The 24,156-nt window shown below is 36.2% G+C and overlaps 1 protein-coding gene across 1 annotated transcript in view; it reads left to right on the plus strand.

Annotated features, from left to right (window-relative positions):
• The window catches only part of ITM2B (integral membrane protein 2B), a 28,736-nt gene extending 5,590 nt beyond the window's left edge, over window positions 1-23,146 (plus strand). Inside the window, exons 2-6 of the mRNA XM_003913861.3 lie at window positions 15,153-15,281; window positions 17,474-17,680; window positions 19,396-19,506; window positions 20,069-20,219; window positions 22,414-23,146. Of these exons, the coding sequence (XP_003913910.1) occupies window positions 15,153-15,281; window positions 17,474-17,680; window positions 19,396-19,506; window positions 20,069-20,219; window positions 22,414-22,499 (684 nt within the window). The 3' untranslated portion in view covers window positions 22,500-23,146. The remainder of the gene's footprint in view (window positions 1-15,152; window positions 15,282-17,473; window positions 17,681-19,395; window positions 19,507-20,068; window positions 20,220-22,413) is intronic.
• The last annotated feature ends 1,010 nt before the right edge of the window (window positions 23,147-24,156 follow it).

Below are 24,156 nucleotides of genomic sequence, written 5' to 3' on the forward strand. Positions count from 1 at the left end.
TTTGGCATAGTTGAATTTCATACTTTAAAAAACCAGATTGGTGGATTTTTGTATTTATTTGAATGTTTAACTTTAAGGCTCAAATTATTATTACTTTTTTTAGTGAGAGCAAGTTTATTCAGAAAGTAAAAGAGTAAAAGAATGGCACTGCATAGGCAGAGCAGCCAAGGCTCAAATTATTTTTAAAAGTTGTTTGTTTTCAGAATGAGTTAAGGATAAAGCTTAAGTCTTAACTATTTTCTCTGCTTATATATGATTATAATGTTTTAGATTATTTTATATAAAAATTTAAAAAGATGCGTTGTTAATTAAATCACTTGAATCTCTGCAATATCCAAAAGCAGACCCGTTTTTATGCTGGGGAAAATTATTTTTGAGAGCCAGTCTATTTAACTTTGCATTATCAGTTTGCAGTTTTTCATTTTATATAACTCTATCCAATTCATTTTTTCCTTGCTTTTATTTTAATACTGGGACATAAAATTTCATGTCAGTTTTACCTAGGGCAGTGCTAGTCATGTCAAGCAGAGAAGGCAAATTCTGTGTCTCCTGGACTGAAGCAGATGAATTGTTGAAGCTGGGCTTTTTGCATATGAAACAAGTAAGAATATTCTTGGTTTTCCTGCCAGATGTGGTGACTCACACCTGTAATCCCAGCCCTTTGGGAGACTGAGGCCAGTTGATCACCTGATGTCAGGAGTTCAAGATAAGCCTGGCCAACATAGTGAAACGCTGTTTCTACTGAAAATACAAAAGCATTTAGCCGGGCGTGGTGGCACACACCTGTAATCCAAGTTTTTTGGGAGGCTGAAATAGGAGAATCGCGTGAACCTGCGAGGTGGAGGTTTCAGTGAGCTGAGAGTGCGCCACTGCACTCCAGCTTGGGTGACAGAGCAAGACTCCGTCTCAAAAAACAAAAGAATATTCTTGGTTTTCATTTTTAAAACATTAGTCCAGTGTTGCTTGATCCTCCAATTTTCAAAGGCAAGCTAAAAATCAGTACTATTTTAATTCATACTAGAATTTTAGCCAAAAACACTTAAGCCATGGGCCACTATTTTATAACCTCCTTTAAAGTGGAACGCAGGACTGGCAAATTATAGCCTGTATCTTCAAATACTGCCTGCCTGCTGTTTTTCTGTAGCCCATGGGGTAAGAATGATTTTTATATTTTTTAATGGTTGGGAAAAATATCTCCTTTTTGCACAGTACCCTCACCGAATTGGTGGGGAGGGGCTGCTGCTATTTGGGAAGCAGTAGCACTAGCAGAATTCAGGCTATACAGTCGTTTTTCGAAAGGTTTAAATTTTGTCTCTACCATTTACTGTGATACCTTGGGTAAGTTACTTCAGTTCTCTGTGTCTCAGTTTTTTCATCAGCAAAATGGGGAAAATAATAATCTGTGACAATAATAGCACAATGCCTGGAACAGAGTTAAAAATCAGTAGTTATTTTATTTATTTTCGTTTTTTGAGAAGGAGTCTCGCCCTGTCACCCAGGCAGGAGTGCAGTGATGCGATCTTGGCTCACTGCAACCTCTGTCTCCCGGGTTCAAGCGATTCTACTGCCTCAGCCTCCCAAGTAGCTGGGATTACAGGCGCCCGCCACCATGCCCGGCTAATTGTTTGTATTTTTGGTAGAGACGGGGTTTCACCATGTTGGCCAGGTTGGTCTCGAACTCCTGACCTCTTGATCAGCTACCATTATTAAAGTCCCAGTTTTCTCTCCTCATCATTCTTGTTTTGGAATATTATTTCTTGTATTACTGTTACTGCTTGTCCCTACCTCACATGTCAATAACAATATTGTTAGTACTTTTTTCACAACAAGGCATTCTGGTAAAGATTAATTCCTGCAACATAAAAACCTTTAGGATTCAGTAGTTGTACCCATTTTCATTTAAAAATGTTATTTATTCATTGCGTAATAGGTGTTAATAGAATTTGAGTTTTACCAAAGTAATACTGAATTTTAATATACAAATACATAGTCCTGCCCTATGTCAGAGGAACACACTTTAAAAAAATTGTAGCATCATTGTATACAGTAAAATGCACAGATCATGAGTGTATAGTTAGATAATCTTAAGTGTATATACCTGGGCTCTAACTCCCAGTCAAGCTGGAACATTGTCAACAACTCAGAAAGTTATCTCATGTCCTTTTACAATTTGTTCTCCTTAGAGGTAACCACTATTCTAATTTCTCTCCCCATAGATTAATTCAGAGCAATCACATTCACTCCTTACCTTCTTCTGGTCTTTTATTACCATGGTGACCACTAGACCCTCTTCTGCCTTTGTGCAATTTAGAAAAAGATCCCCTCTCTGATGTTTTGGAGAATAGAGCATCAACTGGATTCTAGACCTACTGATCCCCTTTGCCTGGGGTCCTTGTACTGGAAACAACTTGCCCAACCATACATGGTGATCTTAACTCCATGTTTTTCATGTTTTGCTCCTATGGGGGTGGTGTGGCGGGCAACGGAGTCTCGCTCTGTCACCCAGGCTCGAGTGCAATGGCATGATCTCAGCTCACTGCAACCTCCGCCTCCCAGGTTCAAGTGATTCCCCTGCCTCAGCCTCCCAAATAGCTGGGATTACAGGCGCCTGCCACCACTCCCAGCTAATTTTTGTATTTTTAGTAGAGATGGGGTTTCACCATGTTGACCAGGCTGGTCTCGAACTCCTGACCTCAAGCGATCCGCCTACCTTAGCCTCGCAAAGTGCTGGGCTTACAGGCTGAACTACAGCACCTGGCCCTCCATGTTTCTCTCTTAACTCCTTATTTCTCTAAATCAGTGGTTGTTAAACATTTTGCTCTGAGAACCCCTTTATACTCTTAAAAATTGTTCAGGATCCCAAAGAGCTTTTGCTTTGTGTAGGTTATATATATTTCCAAACAACCAAAAAGATTTAAGAAGACTAACAGTAACATTGTTTTACATTTGGCAGTGCCCTTTACTGAATAGCTTAATAGAAGATAGCCGGATTCTTCTATCAGCTTCTTCATTCAGTCTGTTGTAATATGGTGGTTAGCTTCTGGAAAATTGCACTGTACAATTTTTATTGTATGTAAACATTGCAAGAGAATGAAAGTGAAAATGACAGTTTTATTATTTAGTTTATTAAACTAACACAGTCTTAGTTTTATTATGAAAAAAGTTTGACTTTGTGGATCCCCTGAAAGGTATTCCTGGACCACATTTGGCGAATGTGTACTCTAAATACTTGCTTATGCTGCTGTTTCATGGTTTGTTTTCATTTGTTTTATTTTTTGCAGTTTTAGATAATACCTATTGATAATAGCTACATGGAAGGTGAATATTTAGCTTTTCCTGTGTATTTACACACTGCACACATAATCTGTTCTCCTGTTATAGCAATTTCTGGTTAGGTTAATATTTAGTGCTTTTTATTATAATTGACATAAACACTATTTACATTTGAATATCGTTGTATACTTTTATTTTACTTCCTTTCTTGTATAACAACTTTTTTTTTTCCTTGGATTTGATCATGCTTTTTGGGGCAGGAGAGAGGGTTCCTTAATTTTCTGTATACTTACTGCTCCTTCATTTCTCAGATTCTGACAGCAATATAGTTGTCTTTCTGTATCTTCAGACTCACCAGGTAACTCACCAAGTTTCTTTCTTTCTTCTTCTTTTTTTTTTTTAAATGATTTCTTGCCTGTCATTCATTAGTTTTCTAGTCCAGACTGTTTGCACTCTACTCTAGGTATGTTGCCATACAAATGTCTTGAGAGTCGTAATCATCTTGGAAGAATTGCCTTTATCTTCATCACATGCTAGATCTGCAGTTTTATAAATCTGAAGAAAAAGATAAATTTTTAAAAAATCTTGCGTGTCTGAGAATCATTATTCCATCCTCATATTTGATAATTTATCTGGGTGTAAAATTCTAGGTTAGCATTCATTTTTCTCTCAGCATTTTGATGGCATTGCTCCATTATCTTCTAATGTGATGCCATTCTGATTCCTTGTTTGTACATGACTTTTTTTCCCCCTTTGGTTGTCTACAGGCTGGAGATTTTCTGCTTATACCTTTTTTTTTTTATGCTTTCAGCTTTCAACATTTTTATTGACGTGACTTGTCTGCTGTCATTCATTTTCATTCTTTGTGGCTTAAGGTTTATTTGTTTTATCCCTTTACTATCACTTTATTGAGCTTTCAGGAGGAAGTAAACAAACATTTAACTGGAAATCAATATTAGAAATTCAACTCAGCTATCTTGATAGCTTTTTAAAGATTTGTTAGAATATTTCCTTTTACATTAAAAATGGACTTAATGATAATTAATAATGAATAATAATGGAAACCATCTGAATTACTATTAGCATTAATTTAAGATCAGACAGGATGGTCTAGAAAGATTGATGAGGCATCTTCTGATCGTCTTCTTCAAAGTTCCAAGATTGTCTCCTTCATGAAGAATTTTAGAGGCAACTCATTACCAACTTGGTAGTTTTGCTTTGTGGCATTATTAAGTTTCACTTTTGTAATTAATATTTTGCCTTTTTCATTTATGTTGAAATGCATATGTGCTGGTGTGCTTTAGTTATTTTCCTTTATTGTTTTAAGTTCACATGTATATGATTTTAATACTTTTTCTACCATCCTTTGTAATTTGATGAGCAACAGAGAAAAGCCCTATTAATTTTGACAACATATTAAAAGTAGTGTTACTGCCTTTGTAATAGTTCACACATGTAGGGCTTATTAGTATGGGTCAATTTAAGTAAACCTTTTACAACAGTAGAGATTCACGCTGTGGGCCGGGCATGGTGGCTCACATCTATAATTCCAGCACTTTGAGGCAGGAGAATTGCTTAAGACCAGCCTGGGCAACATAGTGAGACTGCCACCTACACAAAAAAATTAAAAAATTAGCCAGGCGTGGTGGTGCACATCTGTAGTCCCAGCTACTCGGGAGGCTGAGGTAGGAGGATCACTTGAGCCCAGGAGGTTGAGGCTGCAGTGAGCCATGATTGCATTATTAGACTGTAGCTGGAGTGACAGAGCAAGACCCTGTCTCCAAAAAAAAAAAAAAAATTAAAAAATATATATTTAAGAAAAATAATTTTAAAAATCAGGCTATGTGGTTTCTCGTTAGAAAGGAGTATTATCCAAGTGTGACATGGTGTCTGTACTTCATTTATTATCAGAGTTAATTTGCCTAAGCTGTTTTAAGTCAGCTTCCTTAAGCAGCACATGGAGTCAAGATAATATTCAGACCTTATTAGCTCTGTGATATTACATAAATAATTTTACTTCTCTGGGCCTCATATTTATCTGTAAATGATGTATTGGATTAAACTACTTTCATGGTACTTCCATAGGGGATCTGTTCCTGAGAACTGTATTGATCACATATTCAGAAGCATCTACTGGCTAGCCAGGTACTATAACTGGAATTTTAAAATTGCTAAGTACTCCAGCTTTCAAGAAACATTGTGTAGCTAGGAAAGACCAACCAGTTATGAAAACCAAATTAGTCACAACCTATTTAAATGCCTATATTTATTCTTAGAAGAAAATCACACCCCTGGATCCAAGAGCCAGGAGAGTGGTGGAATAGGGAGCAACATTCAATATTACCACTGAGTTTTTACTGCACATGCATTCAGTGCTAGGCAGTAGGGCTCATAGGGTCAAAGCACTTCTCACATGTAGAGAGACAAATATTCCTGATCTCAAGAACTATAATTATTTTTTCTAGTAGTCATCTTGTTTAACATTTAAAATTCCAAGCTTGGACAGAAATTTTCTCTTAACTGTCCTCATTTAAATTATGTTATACTTTCAGATGAATATATTTGGAATTTTCTTACCAAAAGTTACGCATTTTAAATGAAATTACCCATATTTGAATATGAATGTGTGATAATTATATTGTTGAAAGGCATTAAAAGCCAGCATTTGTATAAAAGTGAATCTAGAACAGGTTTGTTCTTTTTTTTCTTTAATCTTGACACTGAATTTTAGAATGAATTATATAAAATTAGAGCATTAGTATTGTGCTTAAAATTTTTAGGGAAACAGTTAGTTGATACTGGTAACAATGTGGACTCTAGTTTCATTCAGCCAGTGGTAGAGAAAATCTGTCTTCACCAATTTATCTCTGGTAAAGGATAATATTAACAATAAATAACATTTGTGTATAATGCTGTTGTTTACGAACATTTGCCTGTTTGTGCTAGTCTAGGCTTTCTTTTTGCCATCCTGATGCCTTTTACTCACCAATATGAATTTGAAATTCTGCTAAAATTTCACTTTATAAAATGGATACAAGGCCAGGTACAATGGCTCATGCCTGTAATCCCAGCAATTTGGGAGGCCAAGGCGAGCAGATCAGTTGAGGTCAAGAGTTCGAGACCAGCCTGGCCAACATAGTGAGATCCTGTCTCTACTGAAAAGACAAAAGTTAGCCGGCCCTGGTGGCATGAGCCTATAATCCCAGCTGCTCGGAAGGCTGAGGCAGGAAAATTGCTTGAACCTGGGAGGCAGAGGTTGCAGTGAGCTGAGATGGCGCCACTGCACTCCAGCCTTGGTGAGGGTGAGACTCCATCTCAAAAAAAAAAAAAAAAAAAAAGATACAGTTCTGTTCAGCGTAGATTGAATAAACACTGTATAGAAATGATAGTCATATCCGGGCGCGATGGTTCATGCCTGTAATCCCAGCACTTTGGGAGGCCGAGATGGGCGGATCACGAGGTCAGGAGATCGAGACCATCCTGGCTAACACGGTGAAACCCCGTCTCTACTAAAAATACAAAAATTAGCCAGGTGTGGTGGCAGGCGCCTGTAGTACCAGCTACACGAGAGGCTGAGGCAGGAGAATGGCGTGAACCCGGGAGGCAGAGCTTGCAGTGAATGGAGGTCGCGCCACTGCACTCCAGCCTAGGCGACAGAGCAAGACTCCCTCTCAAAAAAAAAAAAAAAAAAGAAATGATAGTAATTTTTTAAACTACATAGAAAAAAGAATAGGAGATTTTAAACTTATTATTCATATATGTTAATATTCTACTTTGCACTACCCTGCTTCTCTGATACAAAAGTGATTAAGTTATGATCCAAGTCTAAATGCATTGCATTGATAGTCTGCCCTTTTTTTTTTTCCCAGTTCCAACCTATTTTTATTTAACCTAAGACTGTGCTAGTTTTATGTGATGCTAATAATTTGGTTCAAGTTTCATAGATTTCTCACAGTAGTTACATTATTATGCAATGGCTTTAAATTTTATTGTTTTTCCTTTCTGTATTGCTGCTTTTATGTTGCAGGATTTTTTAACAAAAAAGTATGTTAATGAGAAATCTGTTTTGTAGACCTTGTCGTTTGAGATTAAGTTCTCCTTTTCAAACCTTTCCCATTTGAATTCCAGTACAGAATAATGCCTTAATGTCATTAATCATAACATGTTGGTATAATTCCCAATTTTGACTCTAAATACTAATTTATCTTAACTAAATGAAATCCAATAATTGACAAAAGATCAGAGGCCTTTGTGAAATATATCATAGTACTTACAAATATAGAGAGCAACTTTCTGTATAATGCCAGACACTTGGAAAACTGCTTCTTTTTTATGTGTCAAACGTAACGTTTATAGTGGACTTCCTCACTGCAGTTGAGACAGTAGCAATCTCATTTCAAAAGGCAAATTAAAAAGCAAAATTCAGATACTGATTTAAATGAATAAGAAAAAATGCAAACAAATGTTCGATGTCCTCATGGATTGTTAACTTTTCAGCCAGAGATTTTGTGTTTTACATATAGCAGATATATTTGGTAATCAATGCAGTTAATAATTAGCGGATCACCACATCATGTCCTTTTGATGCTTTCATACTGAGGAAAGAAACCTAATGTAGAAACCAAGTGAATATGTCCCAGTCTACAAAACCCAGAACTCAAAATCCTTTATATGGAAAAGTAGTTTAGATTGATTATTTAATATAAATAGGATCCCAGAAGGCAGTATACCCAGTCATAGCTGGAAGTGAAGATCAGAGTTCAAAACCTAGCAACATGGTAGAAAAGAACTAGGTATATTTGGTCTCCAACTAGGGAGAAAAAAAGATGAGAGGAGTTGAAAATACTAGAACATTAATGGGAAATGTAGTTTTTTTGTTTTGTTTGAGATGGAGTCTTACTTTGTCACCAGGCTGGAGTTCAGTGGCGCCATCTCAGCTCACTGCAACCTCCACCTCCTGGGTTCAAGCGATTCTTGTGCCTCAGCCTCCTGAGTAGCTGGGATTACAGGCACAAGCCACCACACCCAGCTAATTTGTGTATTTTTATTCGAGATGGGGTTTCACCATGTTGGCCAGGATAGTCTCGATCTCCTGACCTTGTGATCCGCCCACCTCAGCCTCCCAGAGTGCTGGGATTACAGGCATGAGCCACTGCACCCAGCCGGGAAATCTAGTTTTTAAAAGTGTGAATCACTAAATTGTTTTAATGTCCCAGCTGTTTTTCTGTTTTGGAAAGCATTATGCCAGCCAAACAACACATCTGTGGGCAGCTGGCCTATGCACCCCCATATTTACCTGTGTTACCTAGCATGTTTCTAAGTAACTAAATCTGTTTCTGAATGTTCAGTATATTTTGAGTTGAATATATTGTGTTGGATTTTTTCTCTATATATGTTTTTTGAATAAATAGTATTGGTTCTTTTCCGTATATGTATTTTTTGATAATACAATTTTTAACCCTAAGAGATGTTTTCCTCTTTAGTATCCTGGTTCCTAAAGCACTGTTGTTGCATTTGATATAGAAATGTAAAATATTATATCTGAGCACTTTGAAAAATGTCTCTTAAAAGCTTCAGTCAACCTGTAAAAAAGGTTCAAATAGAGGTGCCTAAGAATGTGAAGTGATTTGTTAGTTTGAGAACAGAGTTAAAATTACATGAAAAAATATACATTTTTATTTAAGTTTATAATTAAAGCACATTTACTAAAGCCTCTTAGGGAACTGATTGAGGTGACCTAATTCTTAACTAATTGAAGTACCAGAAAAGAATTTGTCCTTCATTTTGTTTAAGATATAACTTCTTAAGTAATTTTATTTTATCATCTAATGCTGAGATTTATTTGAACTAGAAATTAGTACTGTGCCAGAGTGAGAGTGCTTCTGAAAGCCAGGTCTTTCTGTATCTACTGTTGCAAGGTGGTTATAGGCCAGTGTGTGCTGCAGTGTCTTCATTTATAAACTGGGCTAAAAAACTTGAGGTTTAGGAAGATTAATTAGATAATAATTGTGCAGCACCTGTGGGAGTTCTGTTACCTTTTAAGCACCATGCAAGGTGCACCAGTTTTACTGCAGTAGAAGGGAGGAAATGTCTCGGTGACTTGTTTTAAATTAGGCCAGGTGAAGTTATATACCCCAGTGAAGAAGCTCTTGTTAGTGGTTTTTCTTTTTCTTTTTTTAAATTATGAAATATTTCAAGCACACAAAATACAGAGAACCTGAAGTATATTTTGTACGTTTTGAAAGTCTTAAATATCACATACTTACAAAACACTTAAATACGTGGTGTTATATATTGTGCAACCTGCCTTTTCTGGGGGGTCAGCAATTACGTTTCTTACGCTTATCTAAAAATCAGCAGTGCTAGTACATTTGTTTTTTTGTTTTTTTTTTTTTAATTTTTATTTTTTAATAGAGATAGGGTCTTGCTATGTTGCCCAGACTGGTCTCGAACTCCTGGGCTCAAGCAATTCTTCTGCCTCTGCCTCCTAAAGTGCTGAGAGTATAGCCATGAGCCACTGGGCCTGTTCACTAGTTGAATCTTTTTAGCAGTATTATATGAATCTATAATAATTTATTTCAATTTTTTTTGTTGTTGCCGACAATGTAGTGTATATTCTTGGACATATTTCCTTACATATTCAAAAGTTTATCCAGGATTTATACCTAGGAATGGAATCGCCAGGTCATAAGATAAATGTATGTCAGGGGTGTCCAATCTCTTGGCTTTCCTGGGCCACACTGGAACAAGAATTGTTTTGAGCCACACATAAAATACACTAACACTAACAATTGTTGATGAGCTGGAAAAAAAAATCACAAAAAAAAATCATATTGATTTAAGAAAGTTTATGAATTTCTGTTGGGCCACATTCAAAGCTGTCCTGGGCCATACGCAGCCTATGGGCCACGGGTTGGACAAGCTTGGTGTGTGTTTATTAGATACTGCCAAATTGTTCTCCAAAGCAATTATACCTAAATTTTTGTCGAGTGGAAGTTCCCAGGTTCCCTTTGTTACACACTTTTCTAGCACTTGGTGTTAGATATTCTTTTATTGCCTGGTAGATAGGAACTCAGTTATTTTCCTCTCCACCCTCTGTATTAAAATATAATTTACATGGAATAAAACTCATGCATTTTATGTGTACAATTTGATTGAATTTATGGTAATTGTATAAGGTCGTATATCCACCCCAACAGTCAAGATACGAAACATTTCCATCACCCTAATAAGTTTCTTCACGCCTGTTTGTAGTCAGTCTCCCCTTCCCCAGCCAGTAAGCTGCTTTTGTCATTACGGTTTTGCCTTTTCTAGAATTTGATAAAGATGTAATCATACAGTGAGTAATCTTTTGTGCTAGACTTCTTTCACTTAGCATGTTTTTGAGATTCAGTCCTGATGGTGTGTCTTATTTTGTTCCTTTTTGTTGCTTTCTATTTCATGGTATGAATATACCACAATTCATTCATTCATCAGTTGATGGATATTTGAGTTGTTTCTAGTTTGGGGCTAGTATATAAATAATGATGCTGTAAATATTCATGTACAAATGTTTGACTCAGTTGATTTTTGATTATTGATATTTAAAAATCTTGCTACCCTCTAATTAGTTTGAATAATTTGACTCTTAGATTTTCTACATAGACAAATTATTTACAAATAATAACAGTTTTGTTTTCTTTTTTCTAATACCTAATCTTGTTATCGTTTGTGTACTTGCTGTAGGATCTCTAGTACAGTGTTCAATGGAAGCAGTCAATTTTAGTGGGCATTCCTGTATTCCTCAATTAAAAGGGTATGGTGAAGTATAAAGTTTCACCATTAAGAATGAGGCTTTCTATAGACTTTTGATTGTTAGCCTTACTGATGTTAAAGAATTTCAGCCTTTGCTAGTTTGCAAAGATTTTTTTTTTAATGGAAGTTGAATTTTGTCAAATACGTTTTCTGTATATTTTGAGATAGGCACGGGGTTTTTCTTCTTAAATCTTACGTGGCTTTTTCTTTAAGTAAAGCTTACTCTTTGAAGTGTTAAAATTTAATCACTCTAAAAACATTTTTAATAAATCTCTTAGATTAAAAACTTTTTAATCTTGAGCATACTTTAATCCCTTCTCCATGACTCAGATTGTATTATGGAACATCATTTATCTATCATACATGGTGTTAATTCTTGACTATAAATTGCTCAAGGTTTAAGCCATGTCTTAATCACATTTGAATTTCCCACAGGATCTAGCACAGTATATTGCAAATAGCAGGCATTAATAAATGCTGAACTAGGCTACCTCTCTTGCTAAATAGCCACAGTTTGTTTTACGTTATGAATTATGTTGCATCTCTCCCTTCCCTCATTATCATGCTGGCTGCTGATATAACTTTTATGAATCATAAAGAATTAAATAATCACGCTTTTTAAAAAATATATCTAAGCTGGCCAGGCATGGTGGCTCACGCCTGTAATCCCAGCACTTTGGGAAGCCGAGGTGGGTGAATCACGAGGTCAGGAGATCGAGACCATCCTGGCTGACACGGTGAAACCTTGTCTCTACTAAAAATACAAAAAGTTAGCCAGGCGTGGTGGCAGGTGCCTGTAGTCCAGGCTACTCGGGAGGCAGAGGCAGGAGAATGGTGCGAACCCAGGAGACAGAGCTTGCAGTGAGCTGAGATCGCGCCACTGCACTGCAGCCTGGGCAACAGAGCGAGAGAGACTCTGTCTCAAAAAAAAAAAAAGAAAGAAAATTGATCTAAGTTTTATTCACTCATCAAATATATAAGTGCCAACTAATGCCAAGCCCAAGCTTGGCTTGGAGCTGCCTGTAATGCAAAATGAATATGAATGGATACTCAAAAGATCTTATAGCCTGGTAGAGAGAGGATCTTTATGTGAATTATTCTAATGAAAGAAAAGTGATCACTAGGAATTTAGAGAGAAAAGATTAGATAGACTTTGCAGATTTAACAGCTCTTCTATGAAGTACATGATGGTGGTGCATAGGTTTGGGGTCTATAATCTGGCTCATCAAACACTCTTGTTTATTTCCTGATTCTTAAGCCATGTTTCACGTTATTGAGGTGCTGAATAAATTGACCTGTGGATAAGTGAAGTGTTTTGTAAGTGAAATTCCTTAAGAAATTGAATTTTTAAAAAACTGTAATAGTGCTGAGAAGTGAGTTTTGAATGAACACGAGAAGTCAAACTCTAGCATGGTTTATAAAGGTCTTTTGTGACCTGCCCCAGTTTCTTGTCCATCATTTCTCATACCCCTTTCCACCATATTGGGCAGTCCAGCCAAAGCACGTGTGGCTCTTGGAAATGTCATGCATTTTAGCTCCATAATTTTTGAAAAATCTCTGCCATATATATAATTTCCTTTAACTCTGTCTTCTGCTGAGGTAATGAGTATTTGTCCTTTAACATTCCACTGAAGTATTTTCTCCCTTGGGAAGTCTTCCTGAAACTCATCCCCTCTTACGTGCTCTCTGTGCATTTTCCTATTAGAGCTCGTATCATATTTATTTCTTTTTGTATATTTGTCTATTTTCCAGACTGATCCAACTGGTCTCTTTCTTGGCAGAGCATCTATTTCCAGTGCCTAGCACAGCTCTTGGCACATAGTAGACATTTATAATTTATTCTCAAAATGATTGTTGAACAGTTAAAAATGATATATTACAATGCCTTGAAATTTGTCATCAATTTGCCAGTTGGGGCTGCATATTCTTTTACAGATGTCTGCCTGTGCTGTTTGGCTATTCATTTATGTACTGTTGGAAGAGAAAGCCTGCCAAATGGGGTGGGTGTGTGCGCACATTTGGCTGTCTCAGCAGCTGATACCAAATGTTGGAAATAACTATTTCCATCTGTCATTTTCATTCCCCCCACTCTCCCTCCACCCTAAAATTAATTATGTTAGGAACAATTTCTTACCTCCTTAGATACTTATGTCAGACAAGGGCTCAAGCAAAAGATGTATACTTTATCATTAAAGTTTTGTAATACCTTATGACTCCATGGAATTCTTGTAACTTTCTTTTCACAGCTGGGATATCTTACATGGCTTGATAAATTCTTCAGACTTATTACATACTTTAATTCCTTGCAATACACTCATTGTCTTACACACATAGTATATTGACATGTGCTACAGAAACCATGACATTCTCATAGCAATGGACTGATTCTTAGAATAAACAGTATTTGTTGTTCGATGTTAAATTCTATGTTTGAAATCTCAACCTAAGAACACACTATATCACATCACATTGTTGTTGGTTGCTTCAGCATCTGGGATTAGACCTTTCTCAGTGGTATCATGTTAAAGTTCTTCATCTTAGAATTAAAAACATATAATGTTAGGTTTCATTCCTAACTGAATTCTTGCTTCAACCAAATCTGTGTTCTAATACAGGGGTCCCCAACCACCAGGCCACAGACCAGTACCGGAACTGGTCTTGGCTAGGAACTTGGCTGCACAGTTAGCATTGCTGCCTGAGCTCCACCTCCTCTCAGATCAGCGGGGACATTAGATTCTCTTAGGAGTGCGAACCCTATTGTAAACTGTACGTGTTAGGGATCTAGGTTGTGCGCTTCTTTTGAGAATCTAATGCCTGATGATCTTCTGAGGTGGAACAGCTTCACCCCAAAACCATATCCCAACCCCCCTCAATCTGTCTGTGGAAAAATTGTCTTCTACGAAACTGGTCCGTGGTGCCAAAAAGGGTTGTGGAGGGCTGTTCCAGTAACCCATCCTGTTCTTGTGCATCATTCATAGTTTTTCTTCCTAATTTTTTATCCTATTAGATAGGTTTAGGTGAAGTCTACTTTCTCCCTTAAGCCTACCCCATATTGGGTTTTCCAAGTAAAGAACAGAGTCATGTACTTCAAGAAGCTGTTCATGTATACTATGAATTTTTGCAGTCTTTACTATTTATTGTTTTCTTAGCTCTTTGCACGTGAACTTGGGTACAAATCAGAAATTTGCTGTAATTCTAAAGTGACAGAATAGAGGGATCAGGTTATAAGGGCACAGGGAGGGAGGAGTATCTAGGAATTATGAATGTCATGACCCCAAATAATGTTCTAATACTAAATTGTTTTAAGTGGATAAAAATGAAAATTCTATAAAATCTTGTGCTGGTTTTGTTTCTTGAATTTATAAGTAAGTTTTTATCATTGAATATTTTCTCATTTTTTTCTACTGCTTCTATCTTTAAAAGAAAGTGAAGAATTTTATCAGACCATGGTTTAGAGTAGAGCAGTGGGATAATAGGATTATGTATTTTTATGTATAGAATTTTATCCTATTTTTTGAAATTCTAATTGTTTAAATAATTTTAGTATCATTGTTTATTCTGTTCCTTATTTTCCTGTAATTTTTTCTTGTGGATGGTTTAGAATAGTTTTATACCTGGTATGAAATATAAACCATCTGTAGCAGGCCTAACACATAATTTCATAAACGATCAGATAGAGAGATGCCCTGGATTTATAATTTACAAGGCTCATCATCATATTATATGACTAAGTTGTAGCATAACCTCTTCTAAATTATTAAATTTTAGAAGATATCACCAAAAGTTGTGCATGCAAAATAAAAATTATGGAGTGTATCATTGCTTGAGTCAGGGTTAGCAGGTGGGGTGTTGAGATTAGAAGTAGACAACTCTCCTAGAGACCAATGTCCCAGTCCAAGAACCATTAAGATGAGCCCTGGAGCTACCATTTAATCATTCCTGGGTTGATTTTGATGAGAGGCACAACTCCTTTGGTCTTTATGTCTTCATTTATTAAAATGATAATCCATGAGGTTTTTCCGATCCTGAGCCTTCTGTTGTTCTGTGTGGAGATAAGATACTTAACTGTCTTTTTCATATTTTAGGACCCAGATGATGTGGTACCAGTTGGCCAAAGAAGAGCCTGGTGTTGGTGCATGTGCTTTGGACTGGCATTTATGCTTGCAGGTGTTATTCTAGGAGGAGCATACTTGTACAAATATTTTGCACTTCAAGTAAGTGGAAAAATTATTTTGTGTCTCTGATTTTTTTTTTTTTTTTTTTGCCTCTCCTGATGTGCGTTACAAAATTGTTTACAACTTGCTGTAAGCTTGTACTTTTTATCTGTGACCTTCAGCCAGAGTGGTAGTTCTATTTTAAAGCTGTGTTTAAACATCTCTCCATGATATGTTTGCTGAGCCCATCACACACAGTCACTAAAAGCAGAGTAACTTGAAATGTTGCTGACTAAAGGATTTATTTAGGTCATTGGGTGATTTTACTAACCTTTATTTTCCTACTATAAATAAGGGTTGAGAGGAATAGTATTATGAATTGCCAGTTGAATAAATACATCAGCCACAAATGTTGTCATATTGATAGGCCATAACTTGATAGTCAGCTTGGACTCCCGTTGGTCCTACTGTACCCTTGGGCCCAGAGTACAGTAAGACCATGTCTCTGCTTCTTTTCCAGTCACTGGCTTCACTAAAGAACTGGGTGACTTCAGCGGTGATATTGAAATAACATAGGATTAATAGTAATCCCAGTGGGTTAAGACAAAGGTTTTCCTTCTGATTAATTATAATTTACAGTCTATTTTGTGATATATTTCTCTTGGCAATAATTCAGAAGTTTTTTAGGAGTTTTGAAGAGGAAATTACTTTCAAGGTTTTATGACTACTTCAGCTGTTTCAAAATTTGGAGAAAGTTGACAACGAGACTTATTAAAATAATTTAAATAACATTTTGAAACGTTCTCAATTTCATGCTCATTTTCTGTGTTGTTCAAGATGATCAATCACATGTTGATAGACATTAGCAAAATACTAGTCATCTTTTTTAATACCGTTTTTTTACAAGAAATACATATAGTATAGAAAAAATCATTGCAATTCCATTTTCCGGAGATAACATTTGGTGCATTAACTGTTTTTGTTTGTTTGTTTGTTTGTTTGTTTTTGTTTTTAACGGAGTTTCGCTCTTGTTGCCCAGGCTGGAGTGCAATGGCGCGATCTCGGCTCACTGCACCCTCCACCTCCCGGGTTCAAGTAGTTCTCCTGTCTCAGCCTCCCAAGTAGCTGAGATTACAAGTGCCTGCCACCACACCTGGCTAATTTTTGTACTTTTAGTAAAGACAGGGTTTCACTATGTTGGCCGGGCTGGTCTCGAACTCCTGACCTCAGGTGATCCACCCACCTTGGCCTCCCAAAATGCTAGGATTACAGGCGTAAGCCACCACGCCTGGCCCGGTGCATTCACATTTTATATACCCTTAGTCTTTATTGTGTGTGTAGAGTGTGTATGTGTGTGTACATGTACTGTGTGTTTGGTTTTTTTTGAGATGGGATCTCACTCAGTCACCCGGGCTGGAGTGCGGTGGTGCAATCACAGCTCACTGCAGCCTCAACCTCTTGGGCTCAAGCAATTCTCCTGCCTCAGCCTCCCCAGTAGTAGCTAGGACTACAGGTGTGTGGTACCATGCCCAGCTAATTTTTTCATTTTTTGTGGAGACACGGTCTCACCATGTTGCCCAGGCTGGTTTTGAACTCCTGGGCTCAAGCAGTTCATCTGTCTCAGGCCTCCACCCCCAAAGTATTAGGATTACAGGCATGAGTTACTGCACCCGACCTCATATACTGTTTTTTCTTTTTGTAAAAGTGAGACAGTAGTATAAAGATTTGCTGTAATCCAATATTTTCCCCTGAATTGTGACATAAAGGGAAAATTAGAACTACTTATATGCATATAGAAATTTCAGAAAAGTTATCCCTTTTTTGGCTAATAAGAAAAAAGTCATTTAATTAGTAGACCATATCAAAACTTTTTAATATATTCTTTCAGAAAAACTTAACTAGTTTTGGAATATATTCTTTTATAAAAACTGCTTACAAGTAGAGTAGGTCTGTTGTTTCTTTATATTTATTTGTTACTGGATAGCTGATTATTTTTATGTTCTATTTTCACCTACCACGAAAAGTAAAGGGAAAACCAGCTGCCTTTCTTCTTTTGAAGCTGTTCTTTTACAGTGCTTCAAAACCTGATCTTAAAGAATATGCTAACTCTGTAATTAAACTGTCTGACTTGTCATCTAAAAGCAAGAGTTTGCAAGCAAAATGCTATTTAGATAGAGGTGGCAGCTTAAGTAATGCTTATTTAAAAACCTGTCTCATGCTGAATTGCTGAAATGAGTCTTTAAACTCTATAGCCAGATGACGTGTACTACTGTGGAATAAAGTACATCAAAGATGATGTCATCTTAAATGAGCCCTCTGCAGATGCCCCAGCTGCTCTCTACCAGACAATTGAAGAAAATATTAAAATCTTTGAAGAAGAAGAAGTTGAATTTATCAGTGTGCCTGTTCCAGAGTTTGCAGATAGTGATCCTGCCAACATTGTTCATGACTTTAACAAGGTGAGCCAAGTGTCCAGAATTGTAGAAAGAGTGCAGGTTCTGTAGTTTATGCTTTTTGTAGTTTTAATTTCAATATTTGCTAGTTTATTATATTTAGAGTTCAGTTTAATAAACTGTCAACATTTGGTGGGCTCTGCTTTGTCTGAAGCAGACCCTGGTGACCCAGCCTTCTCATATCTTGTCTTTCCTTTCCCTTAAAGCCCACCTCATGACTGTTCCTCCTTTGCTGACAAACTAATATTTTTTATATGTTCCCACATTTTCTTAGATAAGAGGTAATTTATGTCCCTGTTTTTTGGTAGCATTTTCAAAATCAATAATTTTGTTAATCTGTTTTTAAGTTCTCGTTCTACATTTCCCCCCAGCTTTTGAGCATTTTTATGTAATGCAGAAAAGTTGAATATCCAAAATCCTCCACTTTGTTCCAGATATTGTCATATTTGCTTCATCTCTTTTTCTGTCATTTGATGTAAGTACTTATGCTGTTATCTCTCAAGAATGAGATGTCCTCCTACATAACCACATCATTATCACATCTAAGAAAACTAACATGATCCTGTAGGACAGTAGTCCCGCCTTATCTGTGGGGGATACAAGCTAAGACCCCCCAGTGGATGTCTGAAACCGCAGATAGTACCAAACCATATATATACTATGTTTTTCCGTATTAGTGTACATATATACATATGTTAAAATTTAATTTACAAATTAGCCACAGTAATAGATTAACAATAATTAATAAAACAGTTAAAATACTATAATAAAAGGTATGTGAAGGTGGTTTCTCAAAATATTTTACTATACTGTACCTACCTAGGTATTTGTGGACTGTAGTTAACTGAAGGTAACTGAAACTCAGGAAGCACAACCTCAGATAAGAGAGACTACTGTATTTAATATGTTTACAATTTATATTTGTGTTTAAATTTCCCCAATTTTTGTCCCAATAATTTTTTGTTTTTTCAAATCAGGATTCAGAGATTCAGAAGTTCATGTATCACCTGTGATTTTTGTGTCTCTCTGTATAAGCTTGCCATTTTGAACACTCCAATATATTACTGAAGTTAGCTTTGCAAACATTTCGTGCCTGATACATCTGATGGATGTTTAGAAACCAGTTTGAAAATTTACTTATTTCAAGGAAATAAACATCCAAAGCAAATAGTAAATAATAATAGCTAACACCGAGCTCTTAGGAATCAAAATGTTGACATTGTTTGGTTTAACTTACTCTTAAAAACCATCCTATGAGACAGTCTTTCTCAACCAGCATTTCTCATTTGAACCATAGAACACAAAATCATTTAAATGACTGTTTCTCCAATGTTCTAACGATGGTAGTAGTATTGAAGATACATACGAGAAAACTTAATCTTTATGCACAATGGACAGATAGCCTTAGAGGGCATTTGAGCTTATAAGTGAGAAAGTTAAATTGCTTAATTATATAAGTATTTGCAGTTAATTTGAATATGTATTATTATTTATTATAGAAATACACTCTTGGTGAGCATTTTATTTACTGGTAGCAGCAATATTTTTTCCTCTCCCATTCCCACTTCCAACTTTATCCAGCCAAATTCTGAATTTGTTGAAATGCAAGTGATTTATACATTCTAAAGCCAATTCATTTTAATGATACAAATTATTCTTAAAAATCCAGTTGCTGCCTGTTTTGCTATTACTGTGACTACACTGTATCTTTTTCTTCCCAGAAACTTACAGCCTATTTAGATCTTAACCTGGATAAGTGCTATGTGATCCCTCTGAACACTTCCATTGTTATGCCACCCAGAAACCTACTGGAGTTACTTATTAACATCAAGGTATAAGAATGTTGACTATTTTTGATGAATGATGCCCTTATAGTGTTTTGGAATACCCTGTTGAGAAATTAGCCCTGTAGGAGCTCATTTTATCAGACTGTAGTTAAGAATTTTACAAGGATGAACGAATACTCATGGTTTTTGTTTTTAATGTTTTATATCTTGAAATTGAAATACAATTTCTCAAATAATGTTTTAAGTTTTCCTAAAGAGCCAGAGAGTAAATACTGGCCAACTACTTAATTCTGTTGCCATAGACAATATGTAAAACAAATGAACATGACTATATTCCAAAAAAAACTCTACTTATAAAAATAAGCCGGGGGTGGAGGCTCATGCCTGTAATCCCAGGACTTCGGGAGGCCTAGGTGGGAGATTCGCTTGAGGCCAGGAATTTGAGACCAGCCTGGACAACATAGAACATAAAACAAACAAACAGATGGTGGGTAGTAGTTTGGCAACCTGTTCCATACCATAATGTGTAAGAATTTTGTCTTGTTACTCTAGTCTACTCAGTATATGTTCTGAGATAGTCATGTCATGTATTCTTTTCTGAATGTAGGCTGGAACCTATTTGCCTCAGTCGTATCTGATTCATGAGCACATGGTTATTACTGATCGCATTGAAAACATTGATCACCTGGGTTTCTTTATTTATCGACTGTGTCATGACAAGGAAACTTACAAACTGCAACGCAGAGAAACTATTAAAGGTAATACTTTTTAAATGTTGAAGTGTTGGGCAGAAAAGTTCATTGCGTTAAACTAGATTTAGGTGAAGCCTAGTCATTGTTACCAATATACTTGCCATGAGTGAGATAATATTGTGTCGTTATATAATATTCCCAGGTTTCTATAGAATTATCTTAATTCTATTTATAAGTCCGCCCTTTTCAGATGGAGAGAAAAGGTCAATGTGAAATGTCATTGCCTTGAGATGCTGGTACCTCATTTTCCATCTCGTTAGTCACCGTATCCAACTTCACATCCTAACCACTGTGGTTCAGCCATACTGAAAGGATTTTTATTATCCAGAGGGTCTCTTGGGACCAGGTCTTCAGCTGTGTTTTCAGAGATCTGGATTCTAAGCAGGCCGTTTGCCTTTTGGATCATATTGGGAATAATCACTGCCAGGGTAGTTGGAAAGGAATATGGGTGAAGAATTAAGAGCATTGATACAACTAATGTTGTAGCTTTGCCAAATCATTTAACCTTTATTTTCTCACCTGAAATATAAGGATTACAGTATCTCCCCATTTCCTTTTAAGCTCATTGTGAAAATAAAGTACATGTGGCAGCTGTGGAAAGTAAGAAGTGCCATTCAGATACACTGTGGTGTGATTTCTTTGGAATTGTGTCACCCAGTAAAAGTGCTTTCCTGGCTTTTTGCTAGCATTTTAAATAATACTGTTCTCTCATCTCTGGCTGTTGAGTCATCTGAAACCAGCTTGATTGCATGTTTTTTTTTTTTTCCCCCAACTTTTATTTTAGATTCAGGGGGTACATGTGCAGGTTTGTTTCAAAGGGTGTATTATATTATCTGATGGGAGGTTTGGGGTACAAATGATCCCATCACTCAGGTAGTGAGCATAGTACCCAATAGGTAGTTTCTCTTTTTTTTTTTTTATTATTATTATCAAGTTCTGGGTTACATGTGTACAATATGCAGGTTTGTTGCATAGGTATACAGGTGCCATGTTGGTTTGCTGCACCCATCAACCTGTCACCAAATTAGGTATTTCTCCTAATGTTATCCCTCCCCAAGGCCCCCACCTCCCAACAGGCCCCAGTGTGTGATGTTCCCCTCCCTGTGTCCATGTATTCTTATTGTTCACCTCCCACTTATGAGTGAGAACATGCGGTGTTTGGTTTTCTGATCTTGTGATAGTTTGCTGAGAATAATGATTTCCAGCTTCATCCATGTCCCTGCAAAGGACATGAACTCATCCTTTTTTATGGCTGCATAGAATTCCATGGAGTATAGGTGCCACATTTTCTTAATCCAGTCTATCATTGATGGACATTTGGGTTGGTTCCAAGTCTTTGCTATTGTGAATAGTGCTGCAGTAAACATACATGTGTATGTGTCTTTATCATAGCATGATTTATAATCCTTTGGGTATATGCCCAGTAACGGGATTGTTAGGTCAAATGGTATTTCTAGTTCTAGATCCTTGAGGAATCGCCACACTGTCTTCCACAATGGTTGAACTAATTTACACTCCCACCAACAGTGTAAAAGCATTCCCCAATAGGTAGTTTTTCAACCCTTACCTCCTCCCTCCCTCCCTCCCTTCCTTATAGTCCCCTGTATGTATTGTTCCCATCTTTATGTCAGTGAGTACCCAGTGTTTACCTCCTACTAATAAGTGAGAGCATTGTAAGGTAGGTATTTGGCTTTCTGTTTCTGGGTTAATTCATTTATGATAATGGTCTCCAGCTGCATCCATATTGCTGCAAAGGACATGATTTCATTCTTTTTTATTGCTGTGTTGATTTCTTACATTTAAAAATGCTCTTGGTTCATAATTTTTTTTTAAGTCAGCCTTACACATGCCATGAAATTTACCCTTTTTAGTGTGCAACTCTGAGTTTCCACAAAGATACACATGGTCTTGCAAGCACCACCATAGTCAAGATACGGAACATTTTTAATACCTTCAAGTTCATGAATTTGTAAGCAATCTGTGTAGCATTATTAATGTTGCTGTGATCTGTCAATATATTAATAGTTCAGAAAAGGGAAAAAAATTATTTTTCTTCAGCATAAACAGATTCAAACTGTAGAAGTTTTTGTGGAGTATAGAGTGAAATGCTTCTATACATCTAAATAATAACTATAAAAAATATGTGAATGTTTATGACTAAAGAATCAAAATTTTAAAAAACTTTTTCCCTCTCCAACAGGTATTCAGAAACGTGAAGCCAGCAATTGTTTCGCAATTCGGCATTTTGAAAACAAATTTGCCGTGGAAACTTTAATTTGTTCTTGAATAGTCGAGAAAAACATTATTGAGGAAAATTAATACCACAGCATAATCCCACCCTTTACATTTTGTGCAGTGATTATTTTTTAAAATCTTCTTTCATGTAAGTAGCAAACAGGGCTTTACTATCTTTTCATCTCATTAATTCAATTAAAACCATTACCTTAAAATTTTTTTCTTTCCAAGTGTGGTGTCTTTTGTATTTGAATTAGTAACTGTATGAAGTCATAGATAATAGTACATGTCACCTTAGGTAGTAGGAAGAATTACAATTTCTTTAAATCATTTATCTGGATTTTTATGTTTTATTAGCATTTTCAAGAAGACGGATTATCTAGAGAATAATCATATATATGCATACGTAAAAATGGACCACAGTGACTTATTTGTAGTTGTTAGTTGCCCTGCTACCTAGTTTGTTAGAGCATTTGAGCACACATTTTAATTTTCCTCTAATTAAAATGTGCAGTATTTTCAGTATCATATTTAACTATTTAGAGAATGATTTCCACCTTTATGTTTTAATATCCTAGGCATCTGCTGTAATAATATTTTAGAAAATGTTTGGAATTTAAGAAATAACTTGTGTTACTAATTTGTATAACCCATATCTGTGCAATGGAATATAAATATCACAAAGTTGTTTAACTAGACTGCGTGTTGTTTTTCCCGTATAATAAAACCAAAGAATAGTTTGGTTCTTCATATCTTAAGAGAATCCACATAAAGGAAGAAACTATTTTTTAAAAATTCACTTATATATATATATATACAATGAGTAAAATCATAGATTTTTCTTTAAATAAAAATAAGTCCTTTTAATAACTAAACCAGATTCTTTGTGGATACTATTAAAATAACATTTAAGCCTCAACCTTGAATGATGTTGTTTAATATAAAATGCTTTTATTTTTCATGGAAGGGCTATCAAAGCCTAACGTTTCCAAGGAACATAAAAGAACTGTGCTTCTCTGAGAGTGCCCACCTCAGAAATGGAACATTTTGAGTTAATAATGATGATTCTTATACTTCTAAGTTTGCTTCCTCTCTGAAATAATTCAGAATCCATCCCCATTTAAAATATCTATGATTCATTTCACCTCAAATTCCTAAGACAAAAAATGTCAATTCTGACTTTAGGAGGTCAGAGTTTTTAAAGCTTCAAACTCTTAAAGGATTTGGTCTAGAAACCAATTCTAATTCAAAAGGATATTATTTACTCATGGCTCTTCGTTTCGTTTCAGTAATATTGTCAGAGCTTTAAGCCAGTGAGTTGGGTATTCAGGAATTAACAATTTTAGAAGATAATATGTTTCAATAAAATGAGAATTGGTTTTTCCTACTTTCCAGGCTCTAAAATTACATGAATTTTCAGGTAGCTGTGAACATTTAGGAGCACATTGTTCATTGAGCATCTTTTATATGCCCAACATACGATATTATGTTGAAGATACATCTGCAAAGAAGAAAAAAAGCCACTGCCATCGTGGAGACTCACAATCTAGGAAAAGAGACGGACAGCACCCAACTAGTTACAATACATTGGGATCAGTAGTATGAAGGAGAACAGGTGTAGGTTCTTTGGAAAACATTTAGGAGAGTCAGTGAGACTTTCAGAATGTGAAGTGCGGCCGGGCCGGGCGCGGTGGCTCAAGCCTGTAAT

Source organism: Papio anubis, chromosome 15 (genome assembly GCF_008728515.1).
Source record: "Papio anubis isolate 15944 chromosome 15, Panubis1.0, whole genome shotgun sequence".
NCBI classification, from domain to species: Eukaryota; Metazoa; Chordata; class Mammalia; order Primates; family Cercopithecidae; genus Papio; species Papio anubis.